This window comes from Talpa occidentalis, unplaced genomic scaffold (genome assembly GCF_014898055.3).
Source record: "Talpa occidentalis isolate TD23 unplaced genomic scaffold, MPIMG_talOcc4v2.1 talOcc4.6, whole genome shotgun sequence".
Lineage (NCBI taxonomy): Eukaryota > Metazoa > Chordata > Mammalia > Eulipotyphla > Talpidae > Talpa > Talpa occidentalis.
Window position 1 is genome coordinate 54,240,462 of NW_023604972.1, and position 19,570 is coordinate 54,260,031.

The 19,570-nt window shown below is 37.5% G+C and overlaps 1 protein-coding gene and 1 non-coding gene across 6 annotated transcripts in view; one reads left to right on the forward strand and one right to left on the reverse strand.

Annotated features, from left to right (window-relative positions):
* Positions 1–19,570, forward strand: part of NUDT9 (nudix hydrolase 9) — a 52,688-nt gene that overhangs the window by 24,532 nt on the left and 8,586 nt on the right. For all 5 annotated transcript variants that reach the window (XM_037529740.2, XM_037529737.2, XM_037529738.2 and 2 more), the window contains 5 exons: positions 1,322–1,417; positions 2,579–2,665; positions 9,338–9,449; positions 11,077–11,223; positions 12,977–13,061. In XM_037529740.2, coding sequence (XP_037385637.1) covers positions 1,322–1,417; positions 2,579–2,665; positions 9,338–9,449; positions 11,077–11,223; positions 12,977–13,061 — 527 coding nt within the window. The remainder of the gene's footprint in view (positions 1–1,321; positions 1,418–2,578; positions 2,666–9,337; positions 9,450–11,076; positions 11,224–12,976; positions 13,062–19,570) is intronic.
* On the reverse strand, positions 16,774–16,880 carry LOC119261469 (U6 spliceosomal RNA). Its single transcript, XR_005129015.1, has one exon. It is a non-coding gene; the product is annotated as a U6 spliceosomal RNA (small nuclear RNA).

Here is a 19,570-nt window from a genome sequence, read left to right on the forward strand (position 1 = left end):
CCTTCAGCACTTCCCTTCATTATAATGGTGGGTAGGGAACCTGGAACCATCCCCTTGTTGTTTTTTTTTAAAGATTTATTTATTTATGGGCCTCCCTGGTGGCGCAAGGGGTTAAGCAGTGCACTATGAAGCAGCCCACAGCCTTTGCAGCATGAGTTTGATCCCCAAACGGCCAGAGAGAAACCCACATGGCGAAGCAGACCTCTCCTGTCTTGCCCACTGCTCCCCTCAGCAGTGTGTTTCCGTCAGTCTGCCTGTTCTGTTCCTCACTCTGTCTCTGGTGAATCCCCCCCCCCCCATCTCTGGCCTATACCCCAGCTCTTGTATGCATAAATAAATAAATCTTTAATAAATAAATAAATATTTATGCATACAAGAGCTGGGGTGTAGGCCAGAGGTGGGGGGGGGGTGCTGTGTGTGGTGTAAGAGGATTCACCAGAGACAGAGTGGGGAACAGAACAGGCAGACTGACGGAAACACACTGCATATGGGGGGTAGCAGGCAAGACAGGTGAGGTCTACTGTGCCAAGTGGCCTAGCTCCCTGATTGGGGATTGATCTTGTGCCATAGTGGCTGCAGATAGCTTCACAGCACTGAAACTTAACCCCTTGTGCCACCAAACCTCCCCTTGTTATAGAGATCCTTTCTGTAACAATTTGACAGCTGAGAAGTTTGTAAATTATTATTTGACAGCTGAGAAACTATTTTTATTCATGCTTAACTTTATTATAATTTAGTTTCCATGTTTGTTTAAATGCTTGCCCAAGAACAACAGTCATATTTGTTTACTCCTTTGGGGGTTTTATGGTGATTCTCCCGATAGGTAAATCTATTTTGCTGTGGAGTTTTTTGTTTTATAAATTGACAATTTGTGGTATCTATTTTCATTTATTCTCTTTGAATCATCAATAGAAAGTAGTGAAAATATTTTTCAATAATTTTTTCCAGACTACAGGTCAGGGAGCCCTGGTCAACCAGCATGGTGAGATAAATTTTCTATGCTATCAGTAATGTAAACTTTTTTTTTTGTGGCATGTGAGGGGAATTGTAGTTGTTCTGCCATTAGTTTTTCCAGGGGAAGGAATTCCCAGAGGAAGTCTAGTATTAATACATATTTACGGTATTTTGGTATTTAAGGTATTTTGATGAAAAAATTTTTCTCTCAGAAACTACTTTGAAATAGTACGATGGATTTGTAAATAAAAAATTAATCCTGAAAAAATATAGTTTCATGGTTATTATTATGAATAACAGATTGGCAATTTTAAATTTTTGTTGGTATTGTATCATTTCTTATTTTGCATTGGTGTTCTCATTGCAGTGAAAGTAACTTTTCTCCCAAGTTTAATGACAAGGATGGAAATGTTGAAAGAAAGAGCCAGGCTGGCCCGTATGAGATTGAAGGTGGAAAACCTAAGTAGGTACTCGTAATGGAACATTTTACAATGATGGGTCTTCAAAAGATAGAAAATATAAGTAACATTTATTGAGTGCTTATATGTGCCAGACATTGTGAAAGAATTTATATGTGTGATCTAATTAAATTGTCACTATACTTGTTGGGGGTTAATTTTAGTTCCATTTTGCAAGTAAGGAGAGAGAATGTAAATAATTTGCATATTGTTAGTAAGTTTATTGCAGTTCTAGTTACAATGGCAAAGCTATGTAAACAACCTAAGTGTTCACAGCACATGAGTAGATCAAAAAGGTGTGGTATATGCTCCTAATGGAATACTGCCAAGTGATCAAAACAGATAAACTCTTGCCATTTGCATCAACATGAATGTAAACAGAAAGGTTTATGCTAAGTAAAGTCAGAGAGAGAAAGATAAATAACAGGTTGTGTCACTTATATATATGGGATATATAGAAACCAAACAAAGAGAGAATTGAGGTATCCGGAGGGGAAAGGTATACTTGTAATCTGGAAATATTTACTAATACTAATAACTAACTATACATGTATAAAACTGATGTCTAAAATCCAAAACCCACTGAGGAAAAAAAATGGACTTTAAAATGAAACAAAATATTTTTCTTCCATTAGTTATTTTTTCTTAAGTTATTGTAGTCCCCGTAGTTCTCCTGCCACCATATCCATCACCATACTCTCTTGTAACCACATATTTTAATGGGAAGGGTTAAAGGAGAATGGATTCGGATATAAGGGTGATGAGAAAGTGAAGAGAAGTGTGGGTATCATGAATGAAAAATCATCACTGTTGTAAAGAGTGATGGTAATTAGGTGTGGCATGTTTCATTCTCCCAGCTTAAATAGTCCAGTAAGGTTCAAATTCAAATTTAGAAGTATAGGTGAAAACTCAAATTATAGAACAACTTTGGAAATGAGAACCTCCTCTTAGATTAAGTTCAAAGCTTAAGACATGTACAAAAGAAAAGTTATGCAACAGTACATATAAGGAAATAAGTGGTTTTAGTGCCATGTATGTAATAGTGCTACTGGGTTTGTGAGGTGATATTTCTCTTACAGCTCTTATGACAGTTTTTTAGTCTTTATCAAGTCAGTTTAAACAGATGAACACATTCAACTGATTTTATGTTTTGTTTTTTCCTCCAGAAATCCTGTAGGACGGACAGGACTAGCTGGCCGAGGGCTTTTGGGGCGGTGGGGCCCAAATCATGCTGCAGATCCCATCATAACCAGGTGAGAACCAAAAAAACCCTTAGTAGCAAAAAGCTAAAGTGATTGGAAAAATACAAACTATAACCATATGTTTATATATATGTATTTGCACACATGTATGCACACATGTATATGTATGTATAAACCACAGGTGTATGTTTGTATATAAACACGCACACATAAACGTGTATCTATGTGTGTGTGTATACACACATAGACATGAAATCCACACTTTAACAGTACTTTATTTTTTTATTTTTTACATCATTGTTCATTTTTAAACAATATTTGCTTCCCCCCACCTCCTCAAGTGTAGTCCCCATAGAATTTCCTTCACCAGTGTTCCTGTGCACCATCACCTCAGTCCCCTGTGCTCCTCCCTCCCTCGCTCTGATCCCTCTCTCTCCTCCTCCCCTGCAGGATGTCTCTGATTTATAATTGTCTGTTTTTGCTTTGTTGTGTTTTGTACTTAACAGTAATTTTATGTGAAATTATGGTGATGTGATATAAGTATAAAGCTATAGTATTAATTTGGTTGAGGCAGGCTTTTTTTTTTTAATTTTTTTTTTTTTTTAATAGAGGCATGTTTTTATTTATTTATTTTATTTGTTTGTTTGTTTTGTTTATATATGCACTGGGTACAGTCAGAAGCGTGGGAGGGTGAGAGAATTCACCAGAGCCAGAGTGGGGAGCAGAGCAGGCAGAAAGACTGAAGTACACTGCTGAGGGGAGCAGTGGGCGGCAGGAGAGGTCTGCGCACCATGTGGGATCCTCCTCCGGTGGCCGGGGAGCAGCCGGGGATCGAACCGGCACCGCAGAGGCCGCGCAGCTTCGCAACCCAGCGCTCAACCGCTGCACCACCGGGGAGGCCCTTGAGGCAGGCATTTTATAAATAAAGCTAATTCACCAGGTATTTATTGAATAGGTAGTTTACAGGATTTAAAGTGTAAGTTTTAGCTTCCTGTCACTGAAGAGCTATGGCTTATTTGCAAGATGGAAAATATGAAATAAGAAAACATGTCAAAGTAACATTGGTGATACAGGATGCTTTAGAAAATTGGAAGATTGAATGTGGAGAGTGATAATGCATTCCAGCTGAATTTGAAGCTTAGCTGGGGACAGGAGGAGGCCTAAGAAAAAATCTTTTATCTGTTTGAGTAATCCTTATTGAAATATTGAGAAATGAAAATGCCAGCTTAATTGAAATGTAAGATTCTTGTAGGAGAATAGTGGATGATAAATTAAACATAATTTTTGTGCAGTTCTGTTGTGGAGAATATTCAATGCCAAAGGTAAGGAGTGTGAACTGTTAAAGGTTTCATGACAGAAGAAAGGTATTTTTTTTTTTAAAAATAAATTGTATTTTTATATTCCCCATACAATTGCAACCCCCTTATTTTGACCCCAATCCCTCCCCTCCCCAACTCTCACCCCTCATAGAGTGTCTCTGGTTCATAGTTTTTTGTTGATTTTGAGTTTCACTTGAAGAAAGGCATTTTTTTCCCTGAGTCAGACCAAGTTGGTAAGCCAAATCATATTCAAAATGTCTCTTAGTGAGAATGAATCAGAAGAAAGACAATAGGTGATTCTAATATTTAGATGGATTTGGCCATCTCCATTTCGTCTTTTCTTTTTTATAAAAAATAAGCAAGTTCTTTTTTTTTTTTATTTTTAAGGATTTATTTATTTATTTAAGCACTGGGTACAGTCAGAAGCGCTGGAGGGTGAGAGAATTACAGACAGATCAGGGAACAGATAGGCAGACTGACGAAATACACTGCTGAGGGGAGCAGCGGGCGCGGCAGGAGAGGTCTGTCGCGCCATGTGGGATCCTCGTTGGCGGCCGGGGATTGAACCGATGCTGCAGAGGCTTCCCAGCCCAGTGCTCAACCGCTGAGCCACCAGGGGAGGCCCCATTTCGTCTTTTCAACACATCTGAAATATCCTGTCATCTCTGCCATGCTTTTAATTGTGTTTACTTTTAGTATTTCTTCACTTATGAACTTTCTCCTCACATGTAATCATCACTTTCATTCTTTAAGCAAGGCAAATACACTAAATATTCTTACTTTTTTATTTGATAGTTTCAGGACCTTGTTTTTCTCTGAGGTATAATGATTTTAGTTTAACACTGTTTTCAGGTTTTTAGAAGAGGGTCCAATATTTGCCCCATGTTATTATCTTGCCCTTTCAGTTACATATCAGAAGGGATCTTTATCCCATCATAAAGTTTATCTTTCAACCAACTGTCCATCCACTCATCCATCCATTCATCTACACATCCATCACCTCACCATCCTACCTATCCACCCATCTAACTCATCCATTTATGTACACCCACCCACCTAAAATTCATTTAGACACTTTATAGTTTAAATGGGATGGGAAGAATAATATATTCTTATTGATGCTCATAAATGAAATCAAATTAATGTCATTTTCTTTCAAATTTTGGCAAGACTGTTTAAAAACAGGAAGGTTGAAACTTCTGATGCAGAATTATAATGCTAGAAGAAATAAAATAAGCAGAAATATAATACTTCTACAAGAAGTAGAAAAGGGAGGCCAGAGTTAGCCTCTAATTAATGTGCCTTTATGGTGGACCAAGTAGTTACTGGGAGTATACATTGTGACTGTTTGTCAAGTTGTTTTGAAATGGTAGAGTTTTTGAGCTTAACTTGATTATTTTACAAATGAGGTAACAAAGATTAGCAGTGATCCAAGGCTACAAAAAAACCCCACAGGGGCAGAGTCTAGCTTTTGACTTTATTCTTGGGCTGATGTTCTTTGCTATCTCAGTAATGCAGGTAATAACTAATGAGTGACTTGCCTGTAGCTTGTAGATCTGAAATTTGAATCAGGATATTTGGTTTCAAATACTGTTTCTCTTTTATACCAGTATTTCACTAATGAGTAATCATAAGAATCACCTAGATACTTTTAAAGCTAAGATTCCATCTCCTTTTCTTTTTTTTTTTATAGAAAATTGTTAATTTTTATTTATTTATTTATTTATTATTTTTATATTGCCCCATACAATTGCAAACCCCCCATTCTGACCCCAATCCCTCCCGTCCCACCCTCCACCCCCCAAAAAGTGTCTCTGGTTCATAGTTTTTTGTTGATTTTGATTCACTTTCTTATAGTTATTCATTTTCCTGGTCCCTTATTTAAGTTTTCTAGATACCTGATATGAGTGAGACCCTCCGGTATTTTTCTTTTTCTTTTTGGCTTATTTCGCTGAGCATGATTCCTTCCAGCGCCATCCATGTTGCTGCAAATTGTATGTGTTTATCTTTTTTGAATGCTGAGTAATATTCCATGGTATATATGTACCACATCTTCTTGATCCAGTCATCTATTTTTGGGCATTTGGGCTGTTTCCAAAGCTTAGCTATTGTAAACAGTGCTGCTATAAACATAGGGGTGCAGGTGTTCTTTGGAATTGATGTTTCTGTGTCCTTTGGGTAGATACCTAGGAGTGGAATTGCTGGATCATATGGAAGCTCTATGTTTAGTAGGTCCAGAAATCTCCACACAGCTCTCCATAGTGGTTGGACCAGTTTGCACTCCCACCAACAGTGTAGAAGAGTTCCTTTTTCTCCACAACCTCGCCAACATTTGCTGTTGCTAGTTTTTTTAATATGTGCCATTCTCACTGGTGTAAGATGGTATCTCATGGTAGTTTTGATTTGCATTTCCCTGATTGCAAGTGATGTTGAACATTTTTTCATATGCCTGTTGGCCATTCACATTTCCTCTTCAGAGAAGTTTCTTTTTAGCTCTTCTGCCCATTTTTTGACTGGATTATTTTCTTTGTTGTTGTTGAGTCTCATCAGCTCTTTGCAGATTTTTGTGATCAGTCCTTTATCATTAGTGTTGGGTGCAAAAATGTTCTCCCAGTTGGTGGGGTTTCTCTTTGTTTTTGTTATTGTCTCTTTTGCTGTGCAGAAGCTCTTTAATTTGATGTAGTCCCAGCTGTTTATCTTTGCCTTCACTATCACTGCTTTGGGTGATGTGTCTGTAAAGATGTCTTTGATGTGCAAATCACGTAGTGTTTCGCCTATATTTCCTTCTATGTATTTTATGGTTTCAGGTCTTATGTCTAGTTCTTTAATCCATTTTGGGTTGATTTTTGTGTATGGTGTGAGGTAGTGGTCAAGCTTCATTCTTTTGCATGTAGCAACCCAGTTTTCCCAGCACCATTTATTGAACAAACTTTCTTTGCTCCAATGCATAGTCTTTGCTCCTTTGTCAAAGATTAGTTGACCATAAATCTGTGGGTTTATTTCTGGATTTTCTATTCGATTCCATTGGTCTGTATGTCTGTTCTTGTTCCAATACCATGCAGTTTTGATGATTATGGCTTTGTAGTAGAGTTTGAAGTCTGGGAGTGTGATGCCTCCATTCCCTTCTTTTTTTTTCAGGAGAGCTTTGGCTATTCGGGGTTTTTTGTGATTCCATATGAATTTCATCAATAATTGTTCTATTTCTTTGAAGAATGACATTGAAATTTTGATTGGAATAGCATTGAATCTGTATATTGCTTTTGGTAGGATGGCCATTTTAATAATGTTTATTCTCCCAATCCATGAGCAGGGGATGTCTTTCCATTTCTTTGTGTCTTCTTCTATTTCTTTTAACAGTGTTTTATAGTTTTCTTTGTATAGGTCCTTTACCTCTTTTGTTAGATTTATTCCCAAATATTTGATTTTTTTTGTTTTGATACTAAAAGGGATTTTTTTTTTGATTTCTTCTTCTTCAGATTTATTATTTGTGTATAGGAAGGCTACTGATTTTTGCGTGTTGATTTTGTATCCTGCCACTTTACTGAATTGATTGATGAATTGAATTAGTTTTTCTGTGGAGTTTTTAGGGTTTTCTATGTATATTATCATATCATCTGCAAATAGTGATAGTTTGACTTCTTCTTTTCCTATTTGGATTCCTTGTATGTCTTTCTCTTGTCTTATTGCTCTGGCTAGGACTTCCAGTATTATATTGAAAAGCAGTGGTGAGAGTGGACATCCTTGTCTTGTTCCATATCTTAATGGAATTGCTTTCAGCTTTTCACCATTGAGAATGATACTGGCTGTTGGCTTGTCATAGAATTCCATCTCCTTTTCTTTCAAGTACTTTCTGGTTCAAAGTAGCATTGTAAGTGAATTTCACAAATGTTCAGAATCTCCGGATACCTCTCTAGAGATTTCTTATGTATCACAGTTTATTCACTCATGTCTAGCTCCACTGCTAGACTATTAGCTCTTTCAGAGGAGGAATTAGACATTGGATATGGTAGTCAGCCACTATATAAAGAAATTTGGAAACTCACATCTAAACTAGTATATTTCATTGAGTTTCATGCATACTGATGATTAGCTCAGACTTTCTTTTTGGGTTTAGTGTTAGAAATTCAAACTCGGGCTTCCCTGGTGGTGCAAAGGGCTAAGATGCAACCTATGGAGTTATCCGCAGCCACAGCTGTTCGAACCCCAGCCAGTCAGGGAGCTACCCACATGGTGCAGCAGACCTCTCCTGGCTTGACCGCTGGGCCCCTCAGCAGTGAATTTCAGTTGATCTGCCTGTTCTGTTCCCCACTCTCTCTGGTGAATCCTCTCACCACCCCCCCATATCTCTGGCCTGTACCCCAGTTCTTGTATACATAAATAAATAAATCTTTAAAAAAAATAAATTCAAAATCTTTGTTTTTGCCTAAGAGACTATTAGAACAATTCTTAGAATTAAGTGGGGGAGATGGATGTGCCGGTGGTAGGGAAGTGGAAGGGGACATTTATCAACGTCTGATTAACTGGTTAGAAAAAGCTCATCCTTAATAAGAATGCATTGTTGCTTAAAAAGAAAAAGAAAAAAAAATGTATATATGCACAATTCAATTCAAAAATATAAAATTACAGTTACTTTTCATCAAAAAAAGGGCATAAAGGTTGAAAAGTACTACTTTTGAGATCAGAGCATTTGAACATATATAATCTTTTTTTTTTTAAATAATTTTTTTGATAATGCAGCGTGAACTATAAAAGCCCATATTACAAGATCTTTTTATACTCTCTGTAATTCTTTTTTTTTTTTTTTTAGAACAGGGGTACAGGGCAGAGGCATGGCAGGTGAGAGGATTCACCAGAGACAGAGTGGGGAACAAAACAGGCAGATTGAAATGCACTGCTGAGGGGGGCAGCGGGCGAGCTGGAGAGGTCTGCTGTGTCATTGGGTCACCTCCCTGGCCGGGGATCAAACTCGTGCTGCGGTGGCTGTGGATAGCTTCATAGTGCCGCTTCTCAACCCCTTGAGCCACCCTATCTGTAATTCTTAAAAAGGATCCTTGGACTTTTTTTTAAACTCTTACGGCCTTTCCTTTAAATTCTGTTCTGCTTTTAAACTTCTTTTTACAAATTAAGTAGTAAAAACTATTTACATTCTGAATTTTCATAGTGGAGAATACAATATCCTTTATGAAAAAGTAGATATTTGTCTGAGTTTGTAATAGTCCTAAATATAGAATATTTCTAATTAAAACATTTTTTATAAAGTTAGCTTATTTGAAATATATGTACATATATAATTTGTTATAAAAATGCATCTTTATAACTCTCAAGTTTGAGATAGAATGTTGGTTTTTGTTCTAGGTAGGTTGTGATCTTAAATTATTATTCACACTTTAATATTTATTTGTAGGTGGAAAAGGGATAGCTGTGGAAATAAAATAACCCACCCTATTTCTGGGAAAAACATCTTACAGTTTGTTGCTATAGAAAGGAAAGACTGTGGAGAATGGGCAATCCCTGGGGTAAGTATTAAAATTAAATTAACATTTTAAGTTCTATTTTTAGTTGCTTTGTTTAATACAAGGTTATTGTGTGTGAATCTTTTCTACCCCATTTATCCTCCATTTTCCTCCCACTTCAATTTGTAATTTTTCTGTCATTCATCATTGCAACTAAGTGTCACTATAAATTAGAGGTATAAGATAATACAATAAGACTGAGAATCTAGTCTATTTCTAAAATAGACCAGAGGAAAGTACCCTTAGGAAAGAACATGGACTTTGGCATTAGACCTGGTTTGTGTCCTGGCCTTTCCTCTTTGAGCTGAGTAATATGAAATTAGACCGTCATTTTAAAATAAAGACAATATCTACTTTAGAAGATCACTAGCGAGCATGTATAAAGCACCCAGTGTAAAGTAAAAAAATGTTTTGGCCTATCTGAGAATTCAGTCCCTATTTCAAGCCCAAAGATAGATTTTTAGCATTTTTTTTTTTTTGGTTGAAGGGTGGTAACTGTGGACATAATAGAAAAGGTAACTTTTATTATTTACTGTAGTTTGCAGTTTTTAAAATTTCTGTGATAGCATCAGGAAGAGAGTACTTTTATTGAGTTCATCTCAATGGTATGTTTGAAGTGGCTTTTTAAAGTGTGTGTATCTATGGCAGAGGGTTTTCTATTTCATGCCATATTGTGAAGTAGAGATAGTTTGATGGGAGGATGATTCTATATGCATAATACTTACTATCTGCAAGAACTGGTTTTTTTGTTGTTGTAGGGTAAAAATGGAATAGAGATAAAGATCTCAACTGACTATAATAAAAACTTTGGGTAATTTCTACAAGCCAAACAGTTAAACTTCCCTAATGCTAAGTGCAAAAAACCAGTAATGATTTCATCACAGGATCTTATATTTTTATTCTCATTTGAAATTCTAACCAGTCAGGAACTGTATGTTACTGATGTCATTTTGAGAACCATTCTTCTAATCAATATATTTTGAATATCTGTCTTTTTTCCCCACTAATAATTTAGACATGCAGGGTACAAAAAAGCAACATAAATAAGTATCCCTTTTCCTCTTGGTGCTCACGTTCTAGTGGGGGATGCAGATAATACAAGACAAATTAGTTATTGTATGTTAGAAAATAACGTATTAAGAAAAAAATTAAAGCATGGTGGGAGATTAGGAAGTATGGGAGTTTGGATTGTTAGACCAGTACTGCCTGAGAAAGTGACTTGTGAGTAAATATCTGTAAGAAATGAATGAACCATGTTGACATTTGGAGAAGAACATCTTGGGCAGAGAGAATAGCAGGTACAAAGAGCCATCGTAGGAAGTTTGAGGAGGTTAGTGTGGCTGGAATGGGATCAACATTGGGGAAAGTGTTAACATGCTATATATTTTTTTCTTGCCTCCTTACTTTTCTTGAGTTTGGAAAATACCAGGAAATGCGTGATTGACTTAATTTGCCATAAGGTTGACCTTGCACCAATAATGTGGTCAAATAACTGAGGTATCCTAAAGGCTCTTTCTACTAGACACAAATGATGAATTGTGGAAATAGAATAATGAATGTCTGTTGCATCATTGATTAAATGTTTAGTGAATGGATTAATGGCTTATTACTTAAAAAATGTGAATCTCAGGGGATGGTGGATCCAGGAGAAAAGATGAGTGCTACATTGAAAAGAGAATTTGCTGAAGAAGGCTTCAACTCTTTACAAAAATCCTGTGCTGAAAAGAAAGAATTAGAGGAGCAGTTGCACAAACTCTTCAGCCAGGAACATCTAGTGGTAAGAAATGATGGTTTGGATTTTGGTCCTGTGGTTAATAAAAATTACTTAAAGTTCATCTGAAAATCTGGTAGATTATTTTTCACATAAAATGAAATATATATATTTAAAATACATATTAATAAAAACAAAACAACAGAATAGATTTTCACTGTAAATAGAATTCTACTTAAATTTTGTAGCTTAACTTTAGGTCATTTATATCATTTATTTTAATACATATTTTCCTCTTAGATTTTTCTTTACCAGGTATGAGCTAATGTGGCACTGAGTTTACCCTTCTAACAGAGAATCTTTTTTAAAATTTGGCATAAATTCAGCTTTTTTGAAAGGAATTTACATAATTGTGTTAGAGTTTTTCTGGCTGACAATCATTTAAGTCTGTCTGTTTTGTTTACATAATCTTTGTGATTAAAAACAAAAAACCTTGTGAGGCATATGTACACCAATAAGGAAAAGGACAGATTTTCTTTTCTCTTTTGTTAGTTTTTGGTTCGGATTGCTTTTATTGTTTTCTTTCCAGAAGTGAGACTTTTTTAAATTATTAGCTTAATTTTTTTCAGCCACATTTGTTTAGGTGGCTAGATGAAATCTTTTCATGTAGTAATATCTTAAATTTGAGCTTTACTAACTTCACTTATAGTTTGCCTTTTTAAAAATGGATCTGTCTTTGTATTTCTGAAACTATTACCACAGAAATTATTAAAACATAATTATTAAATTATTAAAACAGAAAAATGCTTCAATCATACACCTTTAAAAAAATTATGTGTCCTTGGTATAACTGTGCTTGAATTTTGAAATTAGAGTTTATGATTTTGAGGTTCTCCCCCCCCCAAAAGATTTATTTATTTATACAAGCACTGGGTATAGTCAGAAGCGCGGGAGGGTGAGAGAATTCACCAGAGCCAGAGCGGGGAACAGAACAGGCAGACCGACGAAATACACTGCTGAGGGGAGCAGCAGGCATAGCAGGAGAGGTCTGCTGCGCCATGTGGGACGCTTGCCAGCGGCCGGGGATCGAACCAGCGCTGCAGAGGCTGTGGGCAGCATCGCAGCCCAGCGCTCAACTGCTGCACCACCAGGGGAGGCCCTGATTTTGAGGGTTTTGTGAATTTTAAAATGGCCCCAAAATGTTCTTGAGAATATTGTTCCTTGGGAAATTTTAAATAAGCATATGGAATGCTACATTAAAACTTCTGTGATATTTATAGTTAAAAAAACATGGTCAACGAATGCTTAATATGTAATTTATTGTTTTAACCATTTTTAAATTTTTAAAAATTTTTTTTTTTTTTATAGAGGCATGTTTTTTATTTATTTATTTATTTGTTTGTTTTGTTTATACAAGCACTGGGTACAGTCAGAAGCGTGGGAGGGTGAGAGGATTCACCAGAGCCAGAGCAGGGAGCAGAGCAGGCAGAAGGACCGAAGTACACTGCTGAGGGGAGCAGCGGGTGGCAGGAGAGGTCTGCGTGCCATGCGGGACCCTCCTCCGGTGGCCGGGATGCAGCTGGGGATCAAACCAGCGCTGCAGAGGCTGCAGGCAGCTTCGCAAGCCAGCGCTCAACCGCTGCACCACCGGGGAGGCCCTGTTTTAACCATTTTTAATTGTACAGTTCAGTAATGCTATTTTTATGCATGTTTTTTGACAACATATTTACATTTATGATTATGAAGAAGATAATGTGACTCTGCTCTACTCATTCTTGTTTCACCCAAGACTTTTTTATTTGTATTCCTTTAAAAATAGATATATAAGGGATATGTTGATGATCCTCGAAACACTGATAATGCTTGGATAGAGACAGAAGCTGTCAACTATCATGACGAAACAGGTATTTACACTTTTATTTATTGACTGGATTAGAGGAATAATATAAATCAAGCAGCCTGCTAGCGCATAATTAAGTCTGGACTGTTTTATCATCTTAAGCCCATAAGTTGTTGATTATGAAACCAAAGCTGTTAGTTTTGGAAAAACATAGAAGAAGGCAAAGTGTTACCAGTTAGTAATTTCCTTTACTCCATCGGCAGCATCTACAGTTAAGATTGAATTCATTGATGAAAATTATGTACCTTAAAATTGCCAAATTGGGCCTCCCCCGTGGCGCAGTGGTTGAGCGCTAGCCTGCAAAGCTGCCCACAGCCTCTGCAGCACCGGTTCAATCCCTGGCCACCCGTGAGGGTGCCACATGGCATGCAGACCTCTCCTGCTGCACCCCCTGCTCCCCTCAGCAGTGTACTTTGTCAGTCTGCCTGTTCTGCTCTCTGCTCTGGTTCTGGTGAATTCTCTCATCCTCCCGTGCTTCTGACTGTACCCAGTGCTTGTATAAATAAAAAAAATAAATAAATAACAAATTACCAAATTGTACTGTATGGTTCATTTGTATAAAACAAAAGCAAAAGCAACTGGTGATTTGGTAGGAAGTATGACCATAATAAAGGAAATGGGATATATATTTGTCTCATTGTTTGAAGTATTTTTATAATAAGCTTGTATAATTAAAACACAAAGCAATACCAAAAAATTACAACTATTCAGAACATTTTAAATGAATGTTTTTTTTAAAATCTGGATATACTTTATTTTTTTAAGATTTATTTTTATTTATGCATACAAGAATTGGGGTGTAGCTCAGAGATGTGGGGGTGAGGGGATTCATCAGAGACAGAGTGGTGAGCAGAACAGGGAGACTGACTGAAATACACTGCTGAGAGGAGCAGTGGGCAAGACAGGAGAGGTCTGCTGTGCCATGTGGAAGCTCCCTGGCCGAGATTGAACTCACAGGGCAGTGGCTGGCGATAGCTTAATAGGGCTGAGACTTTAACCCCTGTGCCATCAGTAAGGCCCTTATCTGTAGATTTAAAAATTTTTGGGAAAATCAAATTGTTATTATGAGAGGGAAAAATCTATCTTAAAAGTTAATTATGGGGCCTCCCCAGTGGCAGAGCAGTTGAGCGCTGGGTTGCGAAGCTGCCCGCAGCCTCTGCGGCGCCGGTTCGATCCCCGGCTGCTCCCCGGCCACCGGAGAAGGGTCCCACATGGCGCGCAGACCTCTCCTGCCGCCCGCTGCTCCCCGCAGCAGTGTACTTCGGTCCTTCTGCCTGCTCTGCTCCCCGCTCTGGCTCTGGTGAATTCTCTCACCCTCCCGCGCTTCTGACTGTACCCGGTGCACGTATAAATAAATAAATAAATCTTTAAAAAAAAAAAAAGTTAATTATGATCATTATACATTGAATAACTTCTCTTGAAACATATTGCTGGATGAGGTTTTAAATACTTTGTTTCATCTGTATCATAATGAGACAAGGTACCATATCAGAGAATGAAATGTACTGTTAGTGTTAGTGACTCTTTTTTATTTTTTATTAATTAAAATTTTTTTTCTTACATTGTTGTCCCTATAGTTATCCCGCCACTGTGAACCATCATCACTGTAGTCCCTTGACTTTATTCCTCACCTGTTTTGTAACCCCCCTTCCTTCTCCTCCTTTGCTATGTGCCTCAGTTCTATGGTCAGCTGCTAGTTTTGACTTTTTCTTAACCTTTTGTTTAGTTTCTCTATATTCCACATATAAGTGAGACCATCTGGTATTTATCTTACACAACCATTCTTTTTTTTTTTTAAGTTTTTATTTTTTATTTTATTTTTTTAATAATAAATTTTATTTTTATATTCCCCATACAATTGCAACCCCCCCATTCTGACCCCAATCCCTCCCCTCCCGCCCCCCACCCCCAAAAAGTGTCTCTGGTTCATAGTTTTTTGGTGATTTTGATTTTCACTTTCTTATAGTTATTCATTTTCCTGGTCCCTTATTTAAGTTTTCTAGATTCCTGCTATGAGTGAGACCCTCCGGTATTTTTCTTTTTCTTTTTGGCTTATTTTGCTGAGCATGATCCCTTCCAGCGCCATCCATGTTGCTGCAAATTGCATGTGTTTATCTTTTTTGAATGCTGAGTAATATTCCATGGTATATATGTACCACATCTTCTTGATCCAGTCATCTATTTTTGGGCATTTGGGCTGTTTCCAAAGCTTAGCTATTGTAAATAGTGCTGCTATAAACATAGGGGTGCAGGTGTTCTTTGGAATTGGTGTTTCTGTGTCCTTTGGGTAAATACCTAGGAGTGGAATTGCTGGATCCTATGGAAGCTCTATGTTTAGTAGGTCCAGAAATCTCCACACAGCTCTCCATAGTGGTTGGACCAGTCTGCACTCCCACCAACAGTGCAGAAGAGTTCCTTTTTCTCCACACCCTCGCCAACATTTGTTGTTGCTCGTTTTTTTAATATGTGCCATTCTCACTGGTGTAAGATGGTATCTCATGGTAGTTTTGATTTGCATTTCCCTGATTGCAAGTGATGTTGAACATTTTTTCATATGCCTGTTGGCCATTCACATTTCCTCTTCAGAGAAGTTTCTTTTTAGCTCTTCTGCCCATTTTTTGACTGGATTATTTTCTTTGTTGTTGTTGAGTCTCATCAGCTCTTTGCAGATTTTTGTGATCAGTCCTTTATCATTAGTGTTGGGTGCAAAAATGTTCTCCCAGTTGGTGGGGTTTCTCTTTGTTTTTGTTATTGTCTCTTTTGCTGTGCAGAAGCTCTTTAATTTGATGTAGTCCCAGCTGTTTATCTTTGCCTTCACTATCACTGCTTTGGGTGATGTGTCTGTAAAGATGTCTTTGATGTGCAAATCACGTAGTGTTTCGCCTATATTTCCTTCTATGTATTTTATGGTTTCAGGTCTTATGTCTAGTTCTTTAATCCATTTTGGGTTGATTTTTGTGTATGGTGTGAGGTAGTGGTCAAGCTTCATTCTTTTGCATGTAGCAACCCAGTTTTCCCAGCACCATTTATTGAACAAACTTTCTTTGCTCCAATGCATAGTCTTTGCTCCTTTGTCAAAGATTAGTTGACCATAAATCTGTGGGTTTATTTCTGGATTTTCTATTCGATTCCATTGGTCTGTATGTCTGTTCTTGTTCCAATACCATGCAGTTTTGATGATTATGGCTTTGTAGTAGAGTTTGAAGTCTGGGAGTGTGATGCCTCCATTCCCTTCTTTTTTTTTCAGGAGAGCTTTGGCTATTCGGGGTTTTTTGTGATTCCATATGAATTTCATCAATAATTGTTCTATTTCTTTGAAGAATGACATTGAAATTTTGATTGGAATAGCATTGAATCTGTATATTGCTTTTGGTAGGATGGCCATTTTAATAATGTTTATTCTCCCAATCCATGAGCAGGGGATGTCTTTCCATTTCTTTGTGTCTTCTATTTCTTTTAACAGTGTTTTATAGTTTTCTTTGTATAGGTCCTTTACCTCTTTTGTTAGATTTATTCCCAAATATTTGATTTTTTTTGTTTCAATAATAAAAGGGATGGTTTTTTTGATTTCTTCTTCTTCAGATTTATTGTTTGTGTATAGGAAGGCTACTGACTTTTGCGTGTTGATTTTGTATCCTGCCACTTTACTGAACTGATTGATGAGTTGAATTAGTTTTTCTGTGGAGTTTTTGGGGTTCTCTATGTATATTATCATAAAAAATATGGAACGCTTCACGAATTTGCGTGTCATCCTTGCACAGGGGCCATGCTAATCTTCTTTGTATCGTTCCAATTTTAGTATATGTGCTGCTGAAGCAAACACTATCTTACACAACCATTCTTCAGCAAAGTATTAGAAGAGTTCACCTTGTATTGAGGAGTTAGAAGAAATATGTCAGAGGGAGAAATATGCAGATGAAACTTAGGGAGTGGGTCCATATGACTTAAGTACTGATAAATTTCATTACTTTTTTTGTTTATGGAGTTAAAAACAATGACTGATCCTCTAGAGGTTGATAATACAGTTTATGACTTGTTTTCATCCTTTCTTTCTTTAAATTAAAAAATAGTTTTCTGGTCTGGTAACTGAAATGTACACCATATCTGAGTCTGGATTTGATACTTGCTATATCTCTACGAACTGTGCTTTTTGCCTTTTTGCATGCCTTAGAGGGTTTTTTTCTTGTTTTTTGTTTATTGTTTTTGTAGTTTAAAAGTTGAAAATGATATATTCAGTAGAAGGAACTGAAGCAAACAGGTCTTTGGTGTGATTAGAAGTCTGGCTGTGAGTCTAAAAATTTTTTTAGTGTTCTTGTTTTTGTCCTGTCTGTTGTCTTTGGGTTTTCCTAGAGACTTCTTAATAAGGTCTGAGCCATTCAGTTCTTTCGGTTGTATTCCCCCCGTTGTTGTCTAGGAGCCCTGCTGGTGTGCTGAGGTGTGAGGGGAGGAAATGAGACGGTAAGTCCGTCTCAGGCTCTGAGGTGAGCCTGTGCTCCTGGCCTCTGATCCCCACAACTGCTCCTCAGCTTATCCCTCCACTTTAGTGCTCCTTAGGTGAGACAGGAAGGCTAGAGTTGGGCTACTTCCCTTCCCCCAGGTTGGTTAGGTTTTGATAAAATAGTTTTTCTTGAGGACAGAATGTTTTGGGATGTATTTCAAAATGGTTACTTATCCCCTTTTCTGCTGGAAGCAAGCTGAGAACACCCCCTCCCCCGACTTCACCCTGACAACCTTGTAGCATGTCTGGAGGTAAAGCTTGTGAAAAGTGGTCCCTTCAGCCCAAGACTGGACTCCACAGGAGTTTCTCTCTCAAGTTAGTCCACAGATGACCTGCCAGAAATTACTTAGTTGCCGTCTAAGTGTTCCTATCATTTGCTGGCTCTGGTGGTGGGTGTCTCTGTACCTAGCAAGTGATAATACTCTGTGCCTCTCTCCAGGGGTTCAGGGTGGCAGTGTTCCTTGTGACCTTTGTTCTTTGATGATCTGAGAAGAGATTTCAGTTTGTTCAGAATTTTTCTTGCGAGGATTGAGATGATGATGTCCAAGCTCTTTACATATCTATCGTATTGGACCTCTTTAAACCTATTAGAATTTTGTTTTGTATAATTTATTAGGTTATCATGGAGGGTGGGGTGAGAGGAGAACTTTTCAGGCATTATTAGTTTTGATGAACATGTTGTTAGAAGATGTTATTTAGATAATCATGTTTACTTTTTAATTCTGATTCTCCATTAGTGACTGGATGTTGTAGTTGTGTTAGGGGGAAAAGTATGTCCTAAGGCTAATTCCATTCAGGCTTGGTGGACTCCACCCCCACTCCAGACCAAAGCCAAAAGACACTGGGAAAGACAAATCCCATCACCACCAAAGGGAAGGTTGCTGGAACCTGAGGGTGGGGTTAAGCAGCCAGGTTTGGTATAAAACCAGACACGTGGGCTTTGGGGGTTTCCCTTTTTGTCCCTCCGCCAGCTCGCAGCACTTGGCCAGCTCTTGGAGTTCCTTTGGATTTCCAGGTCGTTGGATAGGGTAGGACGCATTAAAGACATTATTTCCCTATTTTCTCCCCGAGTTGTACATTTCCTCATTTCCCTTTCCCTTGTAAATAAACCTTTTATTAACCTTTTGTGTATCCCTGTAGTGGAGTATTAATAAGTCCCTTTTAAGCATGCAGGTGAGGACCCACAGCCAGACAGCCCATTTTTCTATCGGGGCTGCTCTGTAACAGTTGCAGTGAGACTACAGAGAGAGCTGTCAATTTAGCATTGGGGTTTAGAAACCCGTGTGCTAAAATATTCAATTGACTCTTTTCATTTAAAAAGTAGCCTTATTATTTTATGATAAAGTTAACTATGTATTAAAGGTAAAGGTAATATGTATTCATAGTAAGTTACTTAGAAAATAGATCATTTAAAGAGGAAAACATTTATAAAACAGTTCTTTCATTTCTTGAAGGTTTTAACATTTCGCTCTTAAGATTTAACTGTAAGACTTAACATTTAACAGTTTAAGATCTTTTTTTTACTGGAGTATTTTATTCTTAAATTAATTTTTTTTACATCATTGTTCATTTTTAAACAATATTTGCTTCCCCCCACCCCCTCAGGCGTAGTCCCCATAGAGTTTACTTCACCAATGCATCTGCGCACCATCACCTGAGTCCCCTGTGCTCCTCCCTCCCTCTGATCCCTCTCCCGCCTCCTCCCCTACAGTATATCTCTGATTTATAATTGTCTGTTTTTACTTTGTTGCGTTTTGTACTGTTATTATTTTTTTACACTGATGTCTTATTTGGTTCCCCTATATTCCTGCTATAAGTGAAACCATGCGATATTTTTCTTTTTCCTTCTGGCTTATTTCGCTGAGCATAATTCCTTCTAGCTCCATCCACATTGCTGAGAATGGCATGAGTTTATCTTTTTTGGATGCTGAATAATATTCCATTGTGTGGATATACCACATCTTCTTGATCCAGTCATCTGTTTTGGGGCATTTGGGTTAACAGTTTAAGATTTA